The 17134-nt window shown below is 33.8% G+C and overlaps 2 protein-coding genes across 2 annotated transcripts in view; one reads left to right on the forward strand and one right to left on the reverse strand.

The window, feature by feature from the left end:
• The window catches only part of LOC108914132 (protein HGV2), a 33872-nt gene that overhangs the window by 13064 nt on the left and 3674 nt on the right, over nt 1-17134 (reverse strand). The window lies entirely within an intron of this gene.
• Nucleotides 7180-16600, forward strand: LOC108914133. The gene is made up of 6 exons (XM_023455671.1): nt 7180-7230; nt 9189-9441; nt 10117-10359; nt 11369-11488; nt 15050-15187; nt 16024-16600. The coding sequence occupies exons 2-6, from the start codon at nt 9369-9371 to the stop codon at nt 16290-16292; spliced, it is 843 nt and encodes a 280-aa protein (XP_023311439.1). The 5' UTR covers nt 7180-7230; nt 9189-9368; the 3' UTR covers nt 16293-16600.

The following is a 17134-nucleotide window of genomic DNA, read 5'->3' on the forward strand; positions in this document are numbered from 1 at the left end:
CCCTTCTATATGTGATTAAATTTTCAAGTATCTAAGGGCCTTGGTTTTTGCTGTGCAAAATTTTGAAAATTTGCAATTTTTTTTTTCAAAATCTGGATTGCAAAATTATTAAGCAAAATCTATCGAACCGATTTTGATGAAATTTGGTGTGATAATTCTACATAACATGAAGTTTTTTTTAGCCAAGTATAAAGGTCCTATACCCAAATTAAATACCCCAAAAAAAAGTCCCTAAAAAGTATTGTTTTTTAATCCCATTTTTGCGATTTTTTCGATTTTTACCATAATAATCATGATTCATTCGATTTTTAACTAGACATGTTTTGTAAAAAATTTAATTGCAAAAATTTTTTTCCTCTTCCATTTTCGCCTAAAATCAACTCTTGAAAAGATACATAATTAAATAGGAAGAAAAATATGACATTTTTCGAATTTTTTTAACATATTGTGCCGCCAAAAGAAGCCCACGTTTTTTTTATGCGCATAAAAAAAAATTTCATTTCCAGTGATATTTGAAAGCCAAAAAGCCAAAAATCTCCGTGGATATACGATTCACCCAAATATGGCTTTTTGAAACAGATACCGTCTGGACTATATGTACTTCAACATAAACATCTTTTTGAAGGGTAAGGAAAAAAAAGGTTGAATACCATTCTCCTAAATGATTTGAGTATCGAAAACTACGAGGCCGTCGAACGGAGGGCCCGTCACTTACACTCGGAGGCCCCGCGGATCGGCGACCCGGAGACGTCGGCGTCGCGGCGCTGGTATCGACGCCGCGGCGCCGGTACGCAACGCGTCAAACCAGTAGAGCACAGCGGTCGGGCGAGATAGCAGGTCGTCGCGCGCGATAACAGGAACTCCCGGTGGAGCTCGGGGTGAAATGTGAGATATCCGCGGGGCCAGCGTGAGCCGTCACGCACATGCACGCGCCAGTCCGATCCAACAGGAAAAAAAAACAGACGCACCCACGTTGAAACCGCCTAGTGGTAGTCTGAGAGGATTCACACGCTACAACGGTCAATTAGAGAACGCAGTGCTTTATTTTTTGTAATTTTTTACCGAGCATGATAGTAATTTGTAGGCCCGAAGACCGACCTAAGGACCGACGAGGAAGATATTGAAACATCGGGGAAAAAGTACACGCAGGTAAGGCGAACAAATCGATTTTAAATTTCCATTTCGAATTTATAACACTGCAAGAGTATAAAAACATCGAAATTATAAACAAGTGCGTCAAAATTCGTACTCATACGCTACATAAAATTATACAGGACATTAAACATTAATGTTGATACTTAAAAATATGTGTGCCATTCGAAAACATCGATATTTGGCCTCATAATAAATAATTATTGCAGTCGCTATTCCATATAGAGTCAACTACGCATCAACCACGTTTTAGTGGTATTTGAATCGTTCACTTTTAATTAATGATTCAAAAGTGACAACACATGCAACAACTTGTTGGAAAAAAGCTCAATAAAATCCGATTACAAAGAAAATGTGTTGGTATTCCTCATGGATCGACACCATGCCCGCTTACGAATCCACGTGTATAATTTACTGAAAAAACTATGTAACTTTTTACGTCGTTAAAACTTAAAACCAAAAATGATTCAAATTGGAACGAGAATAAAATAAAATCACAGAAACGTTGTTTGTAGTTCTTAAGGCAGGCTATGAAAAAAAACAGCTTTGAACATTTCTTTTTCTCTTCATATTAAATTATAAACTTAACGTGGTGGTTTTTGTTTATAGAAGACGTTTTAGTGATTTAATAATAAGTCTCGTTAAAAAAATGCATGTTATTCTGGAGTTTCGCCATCAGTTCTAGAACTTTAAAGGAATCGAGTCACGACCGAAAGTTTTCAGAAACTCTGAACGGTAGACGTCTCTGTTGAAATCGCGGACGAGACCTCAATCTTAACTAAAATAAAAAAAAATACGGACGTCAATAAAGTTCAGTTGAGTTTCTACAAGGGCTGGCTAAATCCGAAATTGAAAAAATCTATTTTAATTATCCCCAGAATCTTTTTAAGTCCAGTCTCTTATTGTTGGTTGCTTTTTCTTTCTCTCTAACGCAATCGATATATACATTGTTTTGTATGAAAATAAACAAGCGTTTAGAAGTTATTGATTATATTGCCAACTGAATATACAAGTGAACATTTCAATAACTTTAATAAAGAATGAGTGGCACTTTTCGAAAAAAAAATCTTCCCAACTAATCTGATATTTGACCAAATTCATTTGACTAAAGCTAAAAGATTGTTCATTATTTTCATTTAAGAACGAAAAGCACTGAAATTTTTAACGGTATTCTTACACAAAATAAGTATGCCAGTTATATTAACTTTATATACAGGGTGTTAGAAGGTCAACTGCCTTAATTTTAACAGACGATAGAATATATTAAAATAAACAAAAGAATCTTATATGACATGGGTCCTAAACTCAACCATTTCCGAGAAAAAAATTACCTATACACAATTCAGTTGGTATCTGGAATTCGACCGTATCGGTGTTTTTTGCGTTCCACTATTTCCTTTTTTTGAGATGTTTTCCAGCGAATGCGCGAATATTTGGATTCGAAGGTGCCGTGCGTGCACAGAAAATGATGGTGGACATTTTGAGCATATGTTGTAGTTTTGTTTTATACTTGTGCGTTCAAAAATTACTGAATTTTGCTTTTTGGTAAGTAGTACCTAAATTATTTTTAATACGTATGATTATTTGGATGACGTGGATCTTTGGGTACTTTAATTGCATATTTTTCAAATCCATAATTTGATTAAAAGTTAAGTTCCTCTTTTAAGAGATTCATAATTACTAAAATTCGAGCTAAAATTTAAGCACAACACTATCTTCGTACTACAAATTCGATACATTTTATTTTATTTATTTAAAAACTGGAAAAAATTTACTAAATGCTTCACAATAATAGTTGTTTACATTTTTTCCATAGGACAAGTCTGTCGCATGCACACGTCGTGTGTAGCGTTCGGTTAAGCACTGTTGTCACGTTGTGATGAAACTCCCCAATATTAATACTCGCTGTATTTTGAAAACTGTTAATCTTACGCCCCTGTAATAAACAACTTTTTTGCTCATTTTTGCTCTATCTCCATGCTGAAGTAATAGCAGTACCCTGTGTAGTGTCCCCATTTATATCATTTAAAAAAACTAGAGTGTGCGCTCCTTTTGAGAAAATAGTTGGGACAGTTCATATAATGTTTTTTTCATTAGAGACACAGAGTGTTCAAGTTACTTTGAAAAAGGTTTTTCTTAATTATTATCTTTAAATCGGCAATGACAGAAATGTCCAAATTTGTACTTGAATAAATATCAACTGTATTTTGAGAAAAACATGGAAATCATTTTATTCCCAACAGCCCCTTATGCGTTAACGTGTAAGGCTACTTTAAGCTTAAAATATCGCGAAAATATCCGCGCTTGAAGAACTCGAGGACAATAAATACGAGACGTCATGGCGAATCCGACACTTGAAAAATATTTGAACACAAATAGAGCCTGCTAGTCGCAAACGGCCTGTCTCTGCTTGCCACGGGACATTTCTCTCCCTTCTAACAATCCATTATCATAACTCGGGTTTACACTTGCCAGTTTTTTTCCATTACGAGAGGCATTACTTCCCTAAGGGCGGAATTCTGTTGGTTTTGTTTATATATCTAATATAGTAAAAAGAAATATCTTGTATTTTTGTTGTTTTGACAAAAACCATCCGTACAAATAGTTACAAAAAGCTACATTTTTCTTCGCTGTCAGGTTTTGCCAAATAAACAACTTGAAACGTTTAGATGTGAAAATTTTAAAATATCTAGATATTAGTTTTTCGTTTTGGGTTGCCTTAATATTGGGTGTTGCCGGTGCATGTTGACGTGATGAATGGTATCAATTAAATTGAATGATATAGATAGATGAATCAGGAGTAAAGCTTTTGATTAAAATACCCGATAATAAAAGGAAAAAACCGATAAACGAAACTTATTGCCACTGTACAGAAAATATGTTAATATTTATTTAAAATTTTAATTTAAAATATAGAAATATGTTGCATGCCGCCGAGAAAATTTTGAAAGTTGCCACTTTTTCTTTAAATATTCAAATGGGAAAGGTTGCAGGCAAGTAGTACGAATACATCAATTTGATAAATTGCCTGAAATTGTAGAAAAATTTTTACAAATGCAGATAAATACACAGGACATGTTTCCGTCCCTCTGCGACCATTTTGGTTAATGCTGGGGGCAGATTTAGTTACATTAAAGATATATGAAGGATGAAAAATATATTAATTTAAATAGAAACAGTTCTATTGGCCAATTTATTGTCCTAGAGGATACAGTACGGTGCTGTTGATACTAAAGGCTTTTCCTATAAGATTTGGTTTAAATATCCTTTGGAGGCTAAAGAAAAATAAAAACTAGATCGATGAAAGAGCCTCTCAACTCATTACACGATATTCCAGCTTGGCGTAACTTTGTGCAGAAGCCTTTTAGTTCTTATCGGTTTAAGATTAACTGGTCGTTAGCCTCACCCATAACCCCCATTATTTACGAAGGGAACGGACCCCCTATACCGATGATAAACTAGAAATTACCGTAAGATTGTTTCGAAGCTATAAGATTAAATCGATGAAGCTTTCCAAGCTTACCAGTTTAAATATCTGCATAAAAAATATGTTCGATACAAATTTTCCAAACTGATATTTGACGAATAAATTACTAACAGATTCTGCCCCAGAGGTAAGGTCTAACCGGAGAAATCACCGCGCAGAGAATTGCAGTCCACGTGGAAAAGCGACTAAGGGCAAATACCTTCAATGAAGGGCTCGACCCTGACCTGTTAACTGAATAAGGAACGCTGTACGCGATTTGATCGATTGCGATAAAGACGTTTAAAGGAATGAAATTCGTGTGAGAACATTAATGGGAATGCCTCTTTTTAGACTAGAAACTTGTTCATAACTTTTTTGTTCGTCGCTATTCTACAACTTAAAAAATCTTAGAAAAAAGGTCCTCCTATAATGGAAAAAAAAACGTATTCAAATGCTGCTACAGATAGGTTTAGGGTATATGGATAGATATAAGGTAAAATTCTACAAGTTTTTGAATAAATATACGGAGTGATTCGTTTAGAAAAACCAAGTTTTGGCGGTTCAAAGTTAAGCAAATTCGACAATAATTTTCATCACCCTGTGTAAAATAATCAAGTACCTGAACAAAAAAAATATCAAGTATGTAGAACTTGACCAAGGCCTTCTGAACTAACTCTTAAATAAAAAAAACAATTGCTGATAACAAAATAGAGGCTGAAAGTTTATTTTCCATCGGATTTTTTCTTTAACGACGTCTATAATAATTAAGTCATCGAATAGGCCATGGAGATTTTTTATTTGATGTATAGGTCGATAACTTTTGCTTTATAGGGACTTTAAAATTGAATAAGAATGATATGGCAACATTGCAACTTCGGAAACAGTCAGAGATGGAAGAATAGCTAAGTTGGAGCAAAATTACCTAATTTTGAGTTTCCGCAATTCTTCAGATTTCGATTTTATCGTTTCCTTTGTTCATTTTCTTCCGAGCAAAATATTTAGAAAAGACTAGAAAACTCATTGCCAGTCTTATTTTGGTGGTACTCTACAATTTTATAGGACATATATTCAAAATAAATTTATAAAATACGAATTAATACATAACAAAATCATAACATGTATTATGACAAAACTTACAATAATGATATTCCAATAACTTGATCATTTTTTTCTCGATTTTTGTAGATTTTATTCTAATACGAGTATACAATTCAATTTCGTTGAGATTTGTTTATATTTTATTAAGAAAGTTTTTTAAACCTAAAAAAAATGGTAGTATCCAAAAAATTTTATTCGGGGATTTTGACATTTCATATTTTGCAAATTTAGGAAAGTTTTGAAATATAAAATTAAATGAGATTGAAAAACTAACTATCATTGAAGAAAAATAACATTGAATATGAGCGTTCCAGTCCAAAACGTCACTAAACAGCAATATATACGTCATTTCCGGAAAAATAATATACGTTTATATTAAAGTTGATGATGCTTGCTGAAAGACGAAACGTTGCAATACATTTATTATGGATGAGCAAAAATGGCCTTAAAAAAGTTGTTGTAAATGTAGTAAACTATAAAATCGAAATGTTAATCATGCATTTTTCAAAAAAATCTGAAAGACTATGACAGATATTTTCGATTTCTACACATACATACGTGTACAACGGAACATTCAAAATATTGTCCGATCAATAGGTAGAGCTTAATAATAATAATAAGAGCTTACAAAAAATGCCACCTGGAAACAAAAAATGTGGTGATATAGGAAAAAACAATTCTAAGAAAGGGGTTTTTCCCTGTGGTGTATAAACGCCAAAGTAAAAAAAAAAAATCAAAAAAAGGAAAAAAACGATTTTTCGCTAAAAAAAAAACTTGAACTCAAATAAAAAAAGTTAAATGAGAATGTTGTAGCTATTAAAAAAACCTATCGATTCGTATTTTTAAATATATCAATTGCTATATTACTTTTCGAGAGATATCGAAAAAACCGTCAACAATCGACTTTTTTTGTTTTTGCTGTATCTCTTGCAAATTAAGGTTTTGAAACTTGTTACTTGCTGTAAATGTAGCCCTAGACAAGCAAAAAAAGTGCCTTTTTTTAAATTAAAAAATATTAAAAAATTTTTAGTTTTATCGATTTTTCGAAAAAAAAGGTCATCTCGAAAATCGACTCTTTTTGCTCGACAAATAGTCGTAGAGAAACGAATCAAGGCTCATTTTTTTCCTTAAGAGTTGTACTTTCATGGTAAAAAAGTGATAACGATTTTATTCGTTTCGTGTCCAAAAATGTATGAAAAAGCTAAAAAATTTTTGGCAGCGGACCCTGTATACTACTTAAAACTACCACGTTTCTAATCCCAGTTTCAGACCCGTTTAGCGGCACCGATTAAGGGATACATTTTTAAAGAGGACCTCGAGGATTAACCGAACCATCAACTCCCTGTCCCTGGTTGAAAGGAGTTGGGAAAGTTGTTTGGGAGGATAAATGGGACTTTAGCGGAAAACCCGACGGCAAACGTTACGGTATGAGAAATTGAGGAGCAGGAGATACGAACAAGAGGCTGGGAAAGTTGAAAACCCCAATACTAGAAAGATATATCGCCGCTGGAAAGGTGAGTAACATATGTGACTGATATGATAGAATCGCGACATAAATCCGAATAGCACGCGGTGAAATTCCATATGGTAATATGGTACATATTTTAATAAATATTAAAAATTTTATGTAAAATTACATTTACTTGAATTTTTGCACTTTACAAATCATTTAAAATGTAAACTTATAACGGTTAACCGTAAATTTACAAAATTACATTAAACAAGACGTTTTATATATCCTGTCCTTTTGTTAAAACATATAAAACGTAAATTTATACGAAATCATATATCTGAATTAACGGTTAATTTTAAATGTAAATTTACATTTATATTTGTAATTTTCTACACCAAATATTCACGTAAAATCAGCTTACACAAGTAAAATTACAGTAAACAAGTCGTTTTATATTTCCTGTACTTTTGTTAAAACATATAAAACGTAAATTTATACGAAATCATATAACTGAATTAACGGTTAATTTTAAATGTAAATTTACATTTATATTTGTAATTTTCTACACCAAATATTCACGTAAAGTCAGCTTACACAAGTAAAATTACAGTAAGCAAGTCGTTTTATATTTCCTGTACTTTTGTTAAAACATATAAAACGTAAATTTATACGAAATCATATAACTGGATTAACGGTTAATTTTAAAATGTAAATTTACATTTATACTTGTAATTATCTACACTAAACATTCCCGTAATATTAGCTTACACAAGTAAAATTACAGTAAGCAAGTCGCTTTATATTTCCTGTACATTTCTTAAAACATATAAAACGTAAATTTATACGAAATCATATAACTGAATTAACGGTTAATTTTAAATGTATATTTACATTTATACTTGTAATTTTCTACACCATATATTCATGTAAAATTAGCTTACACAAGTAAAATTATAGTAAGCAAGTCGTTTTATATTTCCTGTACTTTTGTTAAAACGTATAAACCGTAAATGTATACGAAATCATATAACTGAATTAATGGTAAATTTTAAATGTAAATTTACATTCATATTTGTAATTTTCTACACTAAATATTCACGTAAAATCAGCTTACACAAGTAAAATTACAGTTTTGTTAAAACGTATAAACCGTAAATGTATACGAAATCATATAACTGAATTAATGGTAAATTTTAAATGTAAATTTACATTCATATTTGTAATTTTCTACACTAAACATTCCCGTAGTATTAGCTTACACAAGTAAAATTACAGTAAGCAAGTCGTTTTATATTTCCTGTACATTTCTTAAAACATATAAAACGTAAATTTATACGAAATCATGTAACTGAATTAACGATTAATTTTAAATGTAAATTTACATTTATACTTGTTATTTTCTACACCATATATTCATGTAAAATTAGCTTACACAAGTAAAATTACAGTAAGCAAGTCGTTTTAACTTTCTTAAACTTTTGTTAAATCATTTAAAATATAAAACTGTTTGATATCATATAATTAAAATAACGGTTAATTCTAAATGTAAATTTACATGTACATATATATGTAATTTTAATACGTCACATATTCACATGTAAAATTAGCTCTTTCAAGTAAAATTATATTAAGCAGGTCATTTTACACCTTACATACAAACCCGAAACAGTTTACTACAAATGTAAATTTACATTTATGTGTGTATATTTAATAATACATTTTAAAATGTAATAATACAACGTAATAAGTAGCAATACGCCTTAAGAAATAGTTATAAACACTATGTACAGGCTTCTAATTATGAACGAATAAATTGTAAAAAAAAAATAATTTTCTATGGCATAAAAGTATGAAATCGCAAATTATTGAAAAAATAAGATGTCGCGGACTGTTTTCGACAAGTTACGAGTATTATTAGGAAAAATTAAATCATTATTTGCAACATTCTGGTCACTCTTGCAAGAAAAATGTAAGTTTTGCCGTTTTTTATTTCTTTCTAATAAAGTATTATTATCACAGGCTAACGTCAACATTCAGGTTCAAGCCTTGAGTAACGCACACCATTCCACAACGTTTCCACACCGTTCACAACTCCAGGTCAAGATTCAGTCCCTAGGCTACTTCTGTCGCTTCGTGGGCGAGGCCATCAAGCTGAAACACGACGAGTACGACCTCCTGATAGTGGACTACGACCCCCTGATGGAGAACACCGAGACCGAGGACGAGACGGGTTGGAACTGCAGCGTTCACCCCAGCGTGTTCTTCCTCCTGGGTGAGTATGGGCAACCACCGAAGCCACACCATGTAGATGATTCTCTAGCTCCAAAAACTGAGTCTCATGAGTTAGTTTTTAATGACAAACATGCGTATTTTTCCTATCCGCACTAACAAAACTATTACAGATTTCGTATCAACAGTCTGTGCCATGCAGATGATTCTGTAGATGAAAGAATACCAAAAACGGACTCTCGCAAGCTGGTTTTTGATAACCTTTATTAGAATTAAAAAGACCAACTTTAGACTAATGCAAAACTATTGCAGTCACTCTTGTATTGACCAAGTGTACCACGGAAATAATTCTCTAAGTCCAAGACTAGCTAAAACCGACTCTTACAACCTAGTTTTTGATAACCTAGATGTATCAGTACCAAAAAGGTAGTACTCTTATCCAGACTAATCAAAAACTTTCTCAAGAACTCTTGTGTTGATCACCTATACCAAGTAGATGACTTATTAAGTCCAAAAATAGAAAAATTGACTCCCACAATCTAGTTTTTGATAAACTGTATGCTGTAGAAGTAATTTTCCCTTCCAGACTAATTGAAATTAGTTTTAACGAGTATCTCTAGATCCAAAAACTAACACAACCTAGTCAATGATAAGCTGCAATCATTATAATCTAAAAGACAGTATTCCTCTCCTCTAGACTAATTCAAAACTGTTACAGGTACTCTTGTGCTGACCACCTGTGCCACGGGAATGCTGTGCGCTGCCATTATGACCGACCACTGGGAAGAAGTGACCTGGGATAAGGAAAGTCTAGACATTCTGGCTAACGGGACAGTAAAACTGAGGTGGCTATTAGATAGAACTGTGGCTAGAGTGTCGACCAACGATATGAAGGACAGACCCATGGCGTTCCTAGTGCCCATGCACGGAGGAATATGGACACTTTGCGTCAGCCTGACAGGTATCATCGAATTTTTTATAGAATCTTACGATATTTAAAAAAACAGCAGCACTGAGCCATTTTCTCGAACCCCACTTCTTAATATAGCTCTGCAAAGCCTCAGTTACACATGAATATACAATGAAGTCTGGGATTAAACTAAGTAGGTGCCGTACAAAATTACTATGAAGGGAGGGAATCCCATAAAATGCGTCTTAATAACACAGCTAGTTTGATTAAAATCTGCATTTTATTATACCTCCGAGACAGCCGACAATTTAAATTCATTTCCCTTTCAAATTTAATGACCGAATAACCTCATTCTTCGGTCAGGAATGGAGTGGCGGTGTGTTTAATTCGGTTTTACATAAAATTAGGCGAAATTTTATACAGAAAAAAGCCACAAAATAGGATTATTTTTTAATTTTTTATAATTGGTTTTAATAAATTTACAGTGTAACTCTAGAGCAGAGGTACACTTAAGCAACTAGCCGCTATTTTTGGTCGTTGTTGGTAATGCCCACTTAATAACATAACAAGATGTAACGGAACTGCCAATGTAGATGTGATAAAAGTTATTTTATATTATTTTGAATTATATGAATTTCAATGAAACGTAACACACAGTATTTTATGCTTGTATGTATTGTATGATTTTGATCAAACTAGTTTGATCGAAATTGGTAAATTTTCAAATTGTAACTTAATGACATCATCAAACTACTTTGATCAAACAAATATGACGAGGGTTTGATAGCCTGACACGGGCCTCATAGCAGTTAATCTCATTTTCTCCACCCTCGCAATAATGGCTAGATGTTTGGTTTCATTTTCTTTGCTTTACCCGAATCGCTAAATCGCTTTACACAACTAATAACGGCGTTATGACAGAATTTCTTGACGTTTCCAGAGAGCCAACAGATGACGCAGTCACGCGATATTCTCCCGTAATAGCCTTTAGTGATGGTTAATCATATACCTATGTTTCAAAACTAAGCGAACAAATATCGCACCGCTATTTTTTTTCCAGACGAAGAAATATCCCTTCTCGGCAGAGTAGGGTTTCCCTCCGTCCAACCCTGCGTAAATTACCTCTCTGGAGGCATCGATGGAGTACGCGGGTATGAACCTAGGGCGGACTGGCAACATAGTAAGTATCTGATACTAATTTTACTTCCGCGAATAATTATAATGTGGTTTGAATATTATATTAATAAAAAACATGAAAATTGGAAAGAATCTAGAACAGACCTGGGTTTTATAAAATAAATTATCTGTTTAAAAATTTTTAAACGGGGTGTATATTAAATTTGGACCAATATTTCCTGGTAGATTTAAAAAAAATTACAGTTTGTGAAGATATAAAATCTATTTTTTTCAATCACCATTTTCTAAATTTTTTGTTAATGTATTCCACGTAAATTTTTAATAAAGTACGTATAATTATTTCACAAATTATACAGTGGCCACTACAAAACTGTTCACCTAATAGGAAACATTTTTATTTATGATTTTTAAAAAGCTTTTTCTTCTAAATTTGCTTGTCTCACAACAAAGAAGTTTTTGGTTTAGAAGAAGATAGCATCATTTTAATCAACTAAAATTAAAAAAAATATATGTATTAAATATGAAATAATAATATTAAAAAATGTAAAAAAACTGCAGTTAAAACTAAAACCACAACCACATTTAAAAAAAGGCAAAAGGCGACATTTTTCAATTTCGGTTATTTTAATATTGACTTTATTTTGATATGAAAATTTAAATTTTGTGAAATTAAATGAAAGCTATTATAATTTGGGCTATAAATCTCCATATATTTTGAAAATTGTATTATTTTTAATTTCGGTCGATTAAAAAGTAAGTAAATAAGTAAGTAAGTAAGTAAGTAAGTAAGTAAGTAAGTAAGTAAGAAAGTAAGAAAGTAAGTAAGAAAGAAAAAAGTAAGTAAGAAAGAAAGAAAGAAAGCATATAAGTAAGAAAGTAAGTAAATAAGTAAATAAGTAAGTAAGTCAGTAAGTAAGTAAGTAAGTAAGTAAGTAAGTAAGTAAGTAAGTAAGTAAGTAAATAAGTAAGTAAATAAGTAAGTAAATAAGTAAGTAAATAAATAAGTACGTAAGTAAGTACGTAAGTAAGTAAGTAAGAAAGAAAGAAAGCATATAAGTAAGAAAGTAAGTAAATAAGTAAGTAAGTAACTAAGTAAGTAAGTAAGTAAGTAAGTAAGTAAATAAGTAAGTAAGTACGTAAGTAAGTAAGTAAGTAAGTAAGAAGAACCAGCTTTTCTATACATATAATACTTTCCAAGATCTCTAATCAACAACAAATTAGTAGTAGTGGCGAATTTAATTCTCAGTTACATGAGATCCAGAAGGATCATTTGAAAAAATTTTATAAATATTTTACAATTTTCACAATATTTCCCCGATACTTCCATATCTGATAAATTTCAGGTTTTCCAAATTGGTATATACATCCCGTTTAAAATTATAAAGTAACAATACTCACATATATTCCGGTATTTTATTTTTTTGGTTACATTGTTGCCTCGTACGTTTCAATTGTCGAGCAGACGTCGTTTCGAGATCATTTTAAGGACCCCTTCGAAGGACGCAGACAGGATAACTGCCGTTGACGTCGTAAACTCTATTTTATCGAAAACCGTTTTATTTCGCACACAACACCGACCGACGTATACAAAATCCCCCTTCCAAAATTGTACGGGCAACCTTAGGTGGGATCGACCGTAACGCGATTTACGGTATAAATAGGGGTACAAAAGGGATGAAGAGGACGTAGTAACCTAATTGGGGTAAATGGAGACGGATCCTTTAATTTTTTTTTCTGCTATACATCGCGATACGTCCTACGCTAAGTACTTGTGGTTTATAGTACGGTAAAATATACTTGAAATTTACGTGGACTTTTTTCATATTTACAATGGATTTTATACAAAAAGAATTAAATGTTTTGGCTGAACCAATCAGAGTAACCACGTGATCACCCGGTGTAGTATTACATTCCATCTAGACATCTAAACATCCTCCTGTTATGGAAATTTCAATACCGCGCATACAGTGGCGGCTCGTCAGATGACGTAAGCGACGCACCGCTTCACCTAAAATTTCTGTTTGGTTGTGCAATTTAAAATTATTTTCAATTTTATATAAATTTTATAATTTAGGTATACTTCCATATTGAAAATGTATTGTTTGTTTGTTTAATACGCAGAAATAAACAGAATAGTTGCGCGGTGTACGCCTTCTAAAAAAACATTGCCTTCATTGAGCGCGAACATCAACCTCGTACCATACAACGACAACGTATAGTATACGCAACTGACGCAGATCGAAATCAGTCTGTATTCCGCTTCTCTTCGAAGCGTTGTTTACGGCACGCGGTTGTCATGGCAATGAGGCGGCCAACACGGGAGTAAACTACGGCGTGGGGGAACGAATGACGCGGAAATTGAAACAGCATTGGCATCGCCCATCGTCTGCCTTTAAACAGTTTATACGATACGCGTCGCCCAGTGCACGATTATAACGGTTCTTAGTTAATATTTGTTCTGTATAATAAATGTAGAAATGTTTTCTATGTATGATCCAGTATGTATTTCATTGGAAACGCCATTTTCCGGATGGAAAATTGAGGACAAAAAGGATTTTTCAAATTGAGAGAGATCTGTGCCTTCTCTCGATATGGAAAAAAGGCGAAGTCAAAAGACAATGTGTACGTTCGGAAGTTTCGGAAAGAATGGTATTCGGAGTATAAGTGTTTATTTAAAAAAACCTTTCTGTATGCCGTCAGGCTGTCGTAACCACAAAGCTTCTTTGGAACATACATGTATGGTGTGCGTTAATGTTCGCAGAAGTTTACAAGCCGAACTAATATTTCAATTTTTTATAAAATCTAAATGAAAATCCTTCTCACGAACGCGAAAATTTTCGCTTGCGGCGCTTTTTTTTCTTTTTACTCAATCAATGAACATGCTTCACCTATTCTCAATGTCACGAGCCGCCACTGCGCGCATATCTGAAATACAGCCCCAGGAAAACAAGCCATATTTCATAATTTATATGCAAATCTCTGCATACTGGCCCCCAAGGGATGTCGGAGAGGAAAACAAGAACTTATAGACGTCTCGAGGCGCGTTTATAGAAAGGCAAAACAACAAAATCGTGAAATATAGAACGGCTATAATATAAGGGAATAAATTTACTATCGAATCCGGCCCGCTCTTCGCTTCGAATTGATTTTTTGTCAAGGTTCGAATTCGAGGGTGAAATCTTCGTTACGAATAGAAAATAAACTCTATAAAATCCACTTCTATACGCTCATTAAATTTCTCACTAGTAATTTTTTCAATTTTACATGGTAGGTATCTTATTATTATTATACAGGGTGTCCAAAAAGTATGAATACGCCTGAATAACTTCTCAGGATAGTGAGATATCAGGAAAAAGACCTTTTTAAAGGTTGGGGTCATCGGAGGCCACCGTGACTGACTGTGACCTTGGAATTGACATTGAAGGTCATTTACAAGGTCACTTGGAGGTCAACTACCGTTTTTTCAAGCGGGAACCCCGATTTTTACTCCGGAATTTGAAAAAATTGGTTTTACATGGTTTTCTTAAATCGTGCCTTATCTATCTCATTTATACCAGTATTCAGAATCGAAATTAAAACCAACTGATTTAATATTCTCCAACAGGGATGCAGAACCTGTCCATCTCCTGCGCCTTGGTGTGCCTCATCATCCTAGGCAGCGCAGCCCTTATAGGGGCTTTCGGCGTTTTCCAGCACCAGATCAGCGCCGTATTGGTCACAGGGGTCATGTACCTATTAGCAGGTACGTACTGGCACCTCTTGTAAAAAAATATAGCGCGTCATAATGTTTTACAGACGAAAAACGTTAAAAATTAACGTAACCCAAAAAAAATCCAATTTTCACCGTTATAAATGTAAAAATAGTATGGAAAAGGAAAAATCAACAACATATTAACACAAAATTAAGTAAATTTAATTGTTTAAAGTGAATCGGGAACATAAAAAAACTCTTGTATGTTCATCAGTGAACTTTCTGGACTTTTAAGTTGAAAATTAACTGAATTTTTTCTATACAGTGTAGGAAAGTGCCGATGGTCTATCACAAGTTACGTGAGAGCGATAAAGTAAGACATAGAAATACATGTGACAGACAAGGATGGGTAAAGTGAAGGCGTTTCATAGTCACCACCTGTTTCGCCCTTCCACAAATAAGTAGGAGACGAGCGCATGCTATTGGCCCAAATTTTAACTGAGCGACCGGTCGTCGTCCTCAGATCAGACAGAATCAGTATTCAGTATGTCTATGAATGGGACGCCTTCATTATAGCCATCCTTCTCTATCGCATGGATTTCTATGTCTTACTTTATCGCTCTCACGTAACTTGTGATAGACCATCGGCACTTTCCTACACTGTATAAATGGAAGATTACATCTGTCCAATGGCGGGGTATGAAAAAATACGAAAAAAAAGTTAAAGACATTCAATTTTCACGATGAAACCTGAGGACACAAACATCTCCATTCAAAGTTGTACAACCTGTATAAATCCACGAGCAAAATAAAAAAAATAGCTCATATCTACTTCCGTAATTTCAGAACTCAAAACATCACCATTAACGTTATCTAATTTTTTTCAGCGTCGTTCGCCCTCTTCACGCTGACCATCATCCACTTCAAACGGCTGCACACGAAACCCCACGACTCGGACGGCACCGTCGACGGCGTGGTGAGCCCCACGGGCAGCCGCGGCGTCAAGGACCTCCTCCCCGCCAGGGTGTTCACCACGTCCTGGTCGCTGGACCTGGGCTGGGGCGGCGTCATGCTCTGCGTCATGACGTCCGTCCTGTGGATCCTGCTGTCGAAGATAATGCGGTTCAACCCCATCTCCAGCATGATCAACTACTAGCGCACACGGTTCTTGCGACTCTGGCCCGAGAAATACGCGGCAAAGTTGTGTCTCTAAGGCTGAGTAGTGGAAGTCGAGGAGGGATTCCCTTTGGAATACCCTCGGTTTTGTTCTTTTTCAATGATGGTGTCGGGTAACTTTTAAGTCGTTTTGTGTTTACCAATCTGTTGTAACCCAATAAACCGACTTAGATGCATTGGTTACAACACATAAATTAAATTTGGCCAACAAATTGAGCAACTTACTCAAAATAAAATTTCAATTACGTTTCCACTGTTTAGCGATCTTGGTTAGTTATCCAAATCGAGGTTTTAGTGGAATAAAGATCAATAAATAAAAGAACACTATATTTTAAATCATTGTCAACGTTTCGGTGTTATTTTACACCATCCTCAGGGCTCGAAATTTGAAGTGTCTTTTGTCCAACTTAACAGTTCTAAATATTAAGAAGATGGTATCTAGATATATGTGTACTTATAACTCGTGGAACAAATTCAATGCGGTTTTTTTTTTTCACAGTAAAAACTGTTATAAGGTCTTAGGTACTGTTCAGCAGAATGACGGTACATATATAAGTATCTAGATACCATCTTCTTAATATTTAGAACTGTTAAGTTGGACAGAAAAATTCAATTTTCGAGCCCTGAGGATGGTGTAAAATAACACCGAGACATTGGCAATGATTTAAAATATAGTGTTCTTTTATTTATTGATCTTTATCCCACTAAAACTTTGACTTTTGATTTATGAAAAACGTAAATGTCACAGAATCTCGAAATATACAATTTTCAAATAACATTTGTACAAAATATCGTAAATTTGCTCGAAACAAAGCTACTTTT

Source organism: Anoplophora glabripennis, unplaced genomic scaffold, assembly GCF_000390285.2.
Source record: "Anoplophora glabripennis isolate ALB-LARVAE unplaced genomic scaffold, Agla_2.0 scaffold814, whole genome shotgun sequence".
Taxonomy (NCBI): Eukaryota; Metazoa; Arthropoda; class Insecta; order Coleoptera; family Cerambycidae; genus Anoplophora; species Anoplophora glabripennis.

Coding starts and splice junctions, on each gene's coding strand:
- LOC108914133 (XM_023455671.1), top strand. CDS start 9,369: ATGGAGAACACCGAGACCGAGGACGAGACGGGTTGGAACTGCAGCGTT. Junction 9,442..10,116: donor CAGCGTGTTCTTCCTCCTGG/GTGAGTATGGGC, acceptor AAACTGTTACAG/GTACTCTTGTGCTGACCACC. Junction 15,188..16,023: donor GGTCATGTACCTATTAGCAG/GTACGTACTGGC, acceptor AATTTTTTTCAG/CGTCGTTCGCCCTCTTCACG.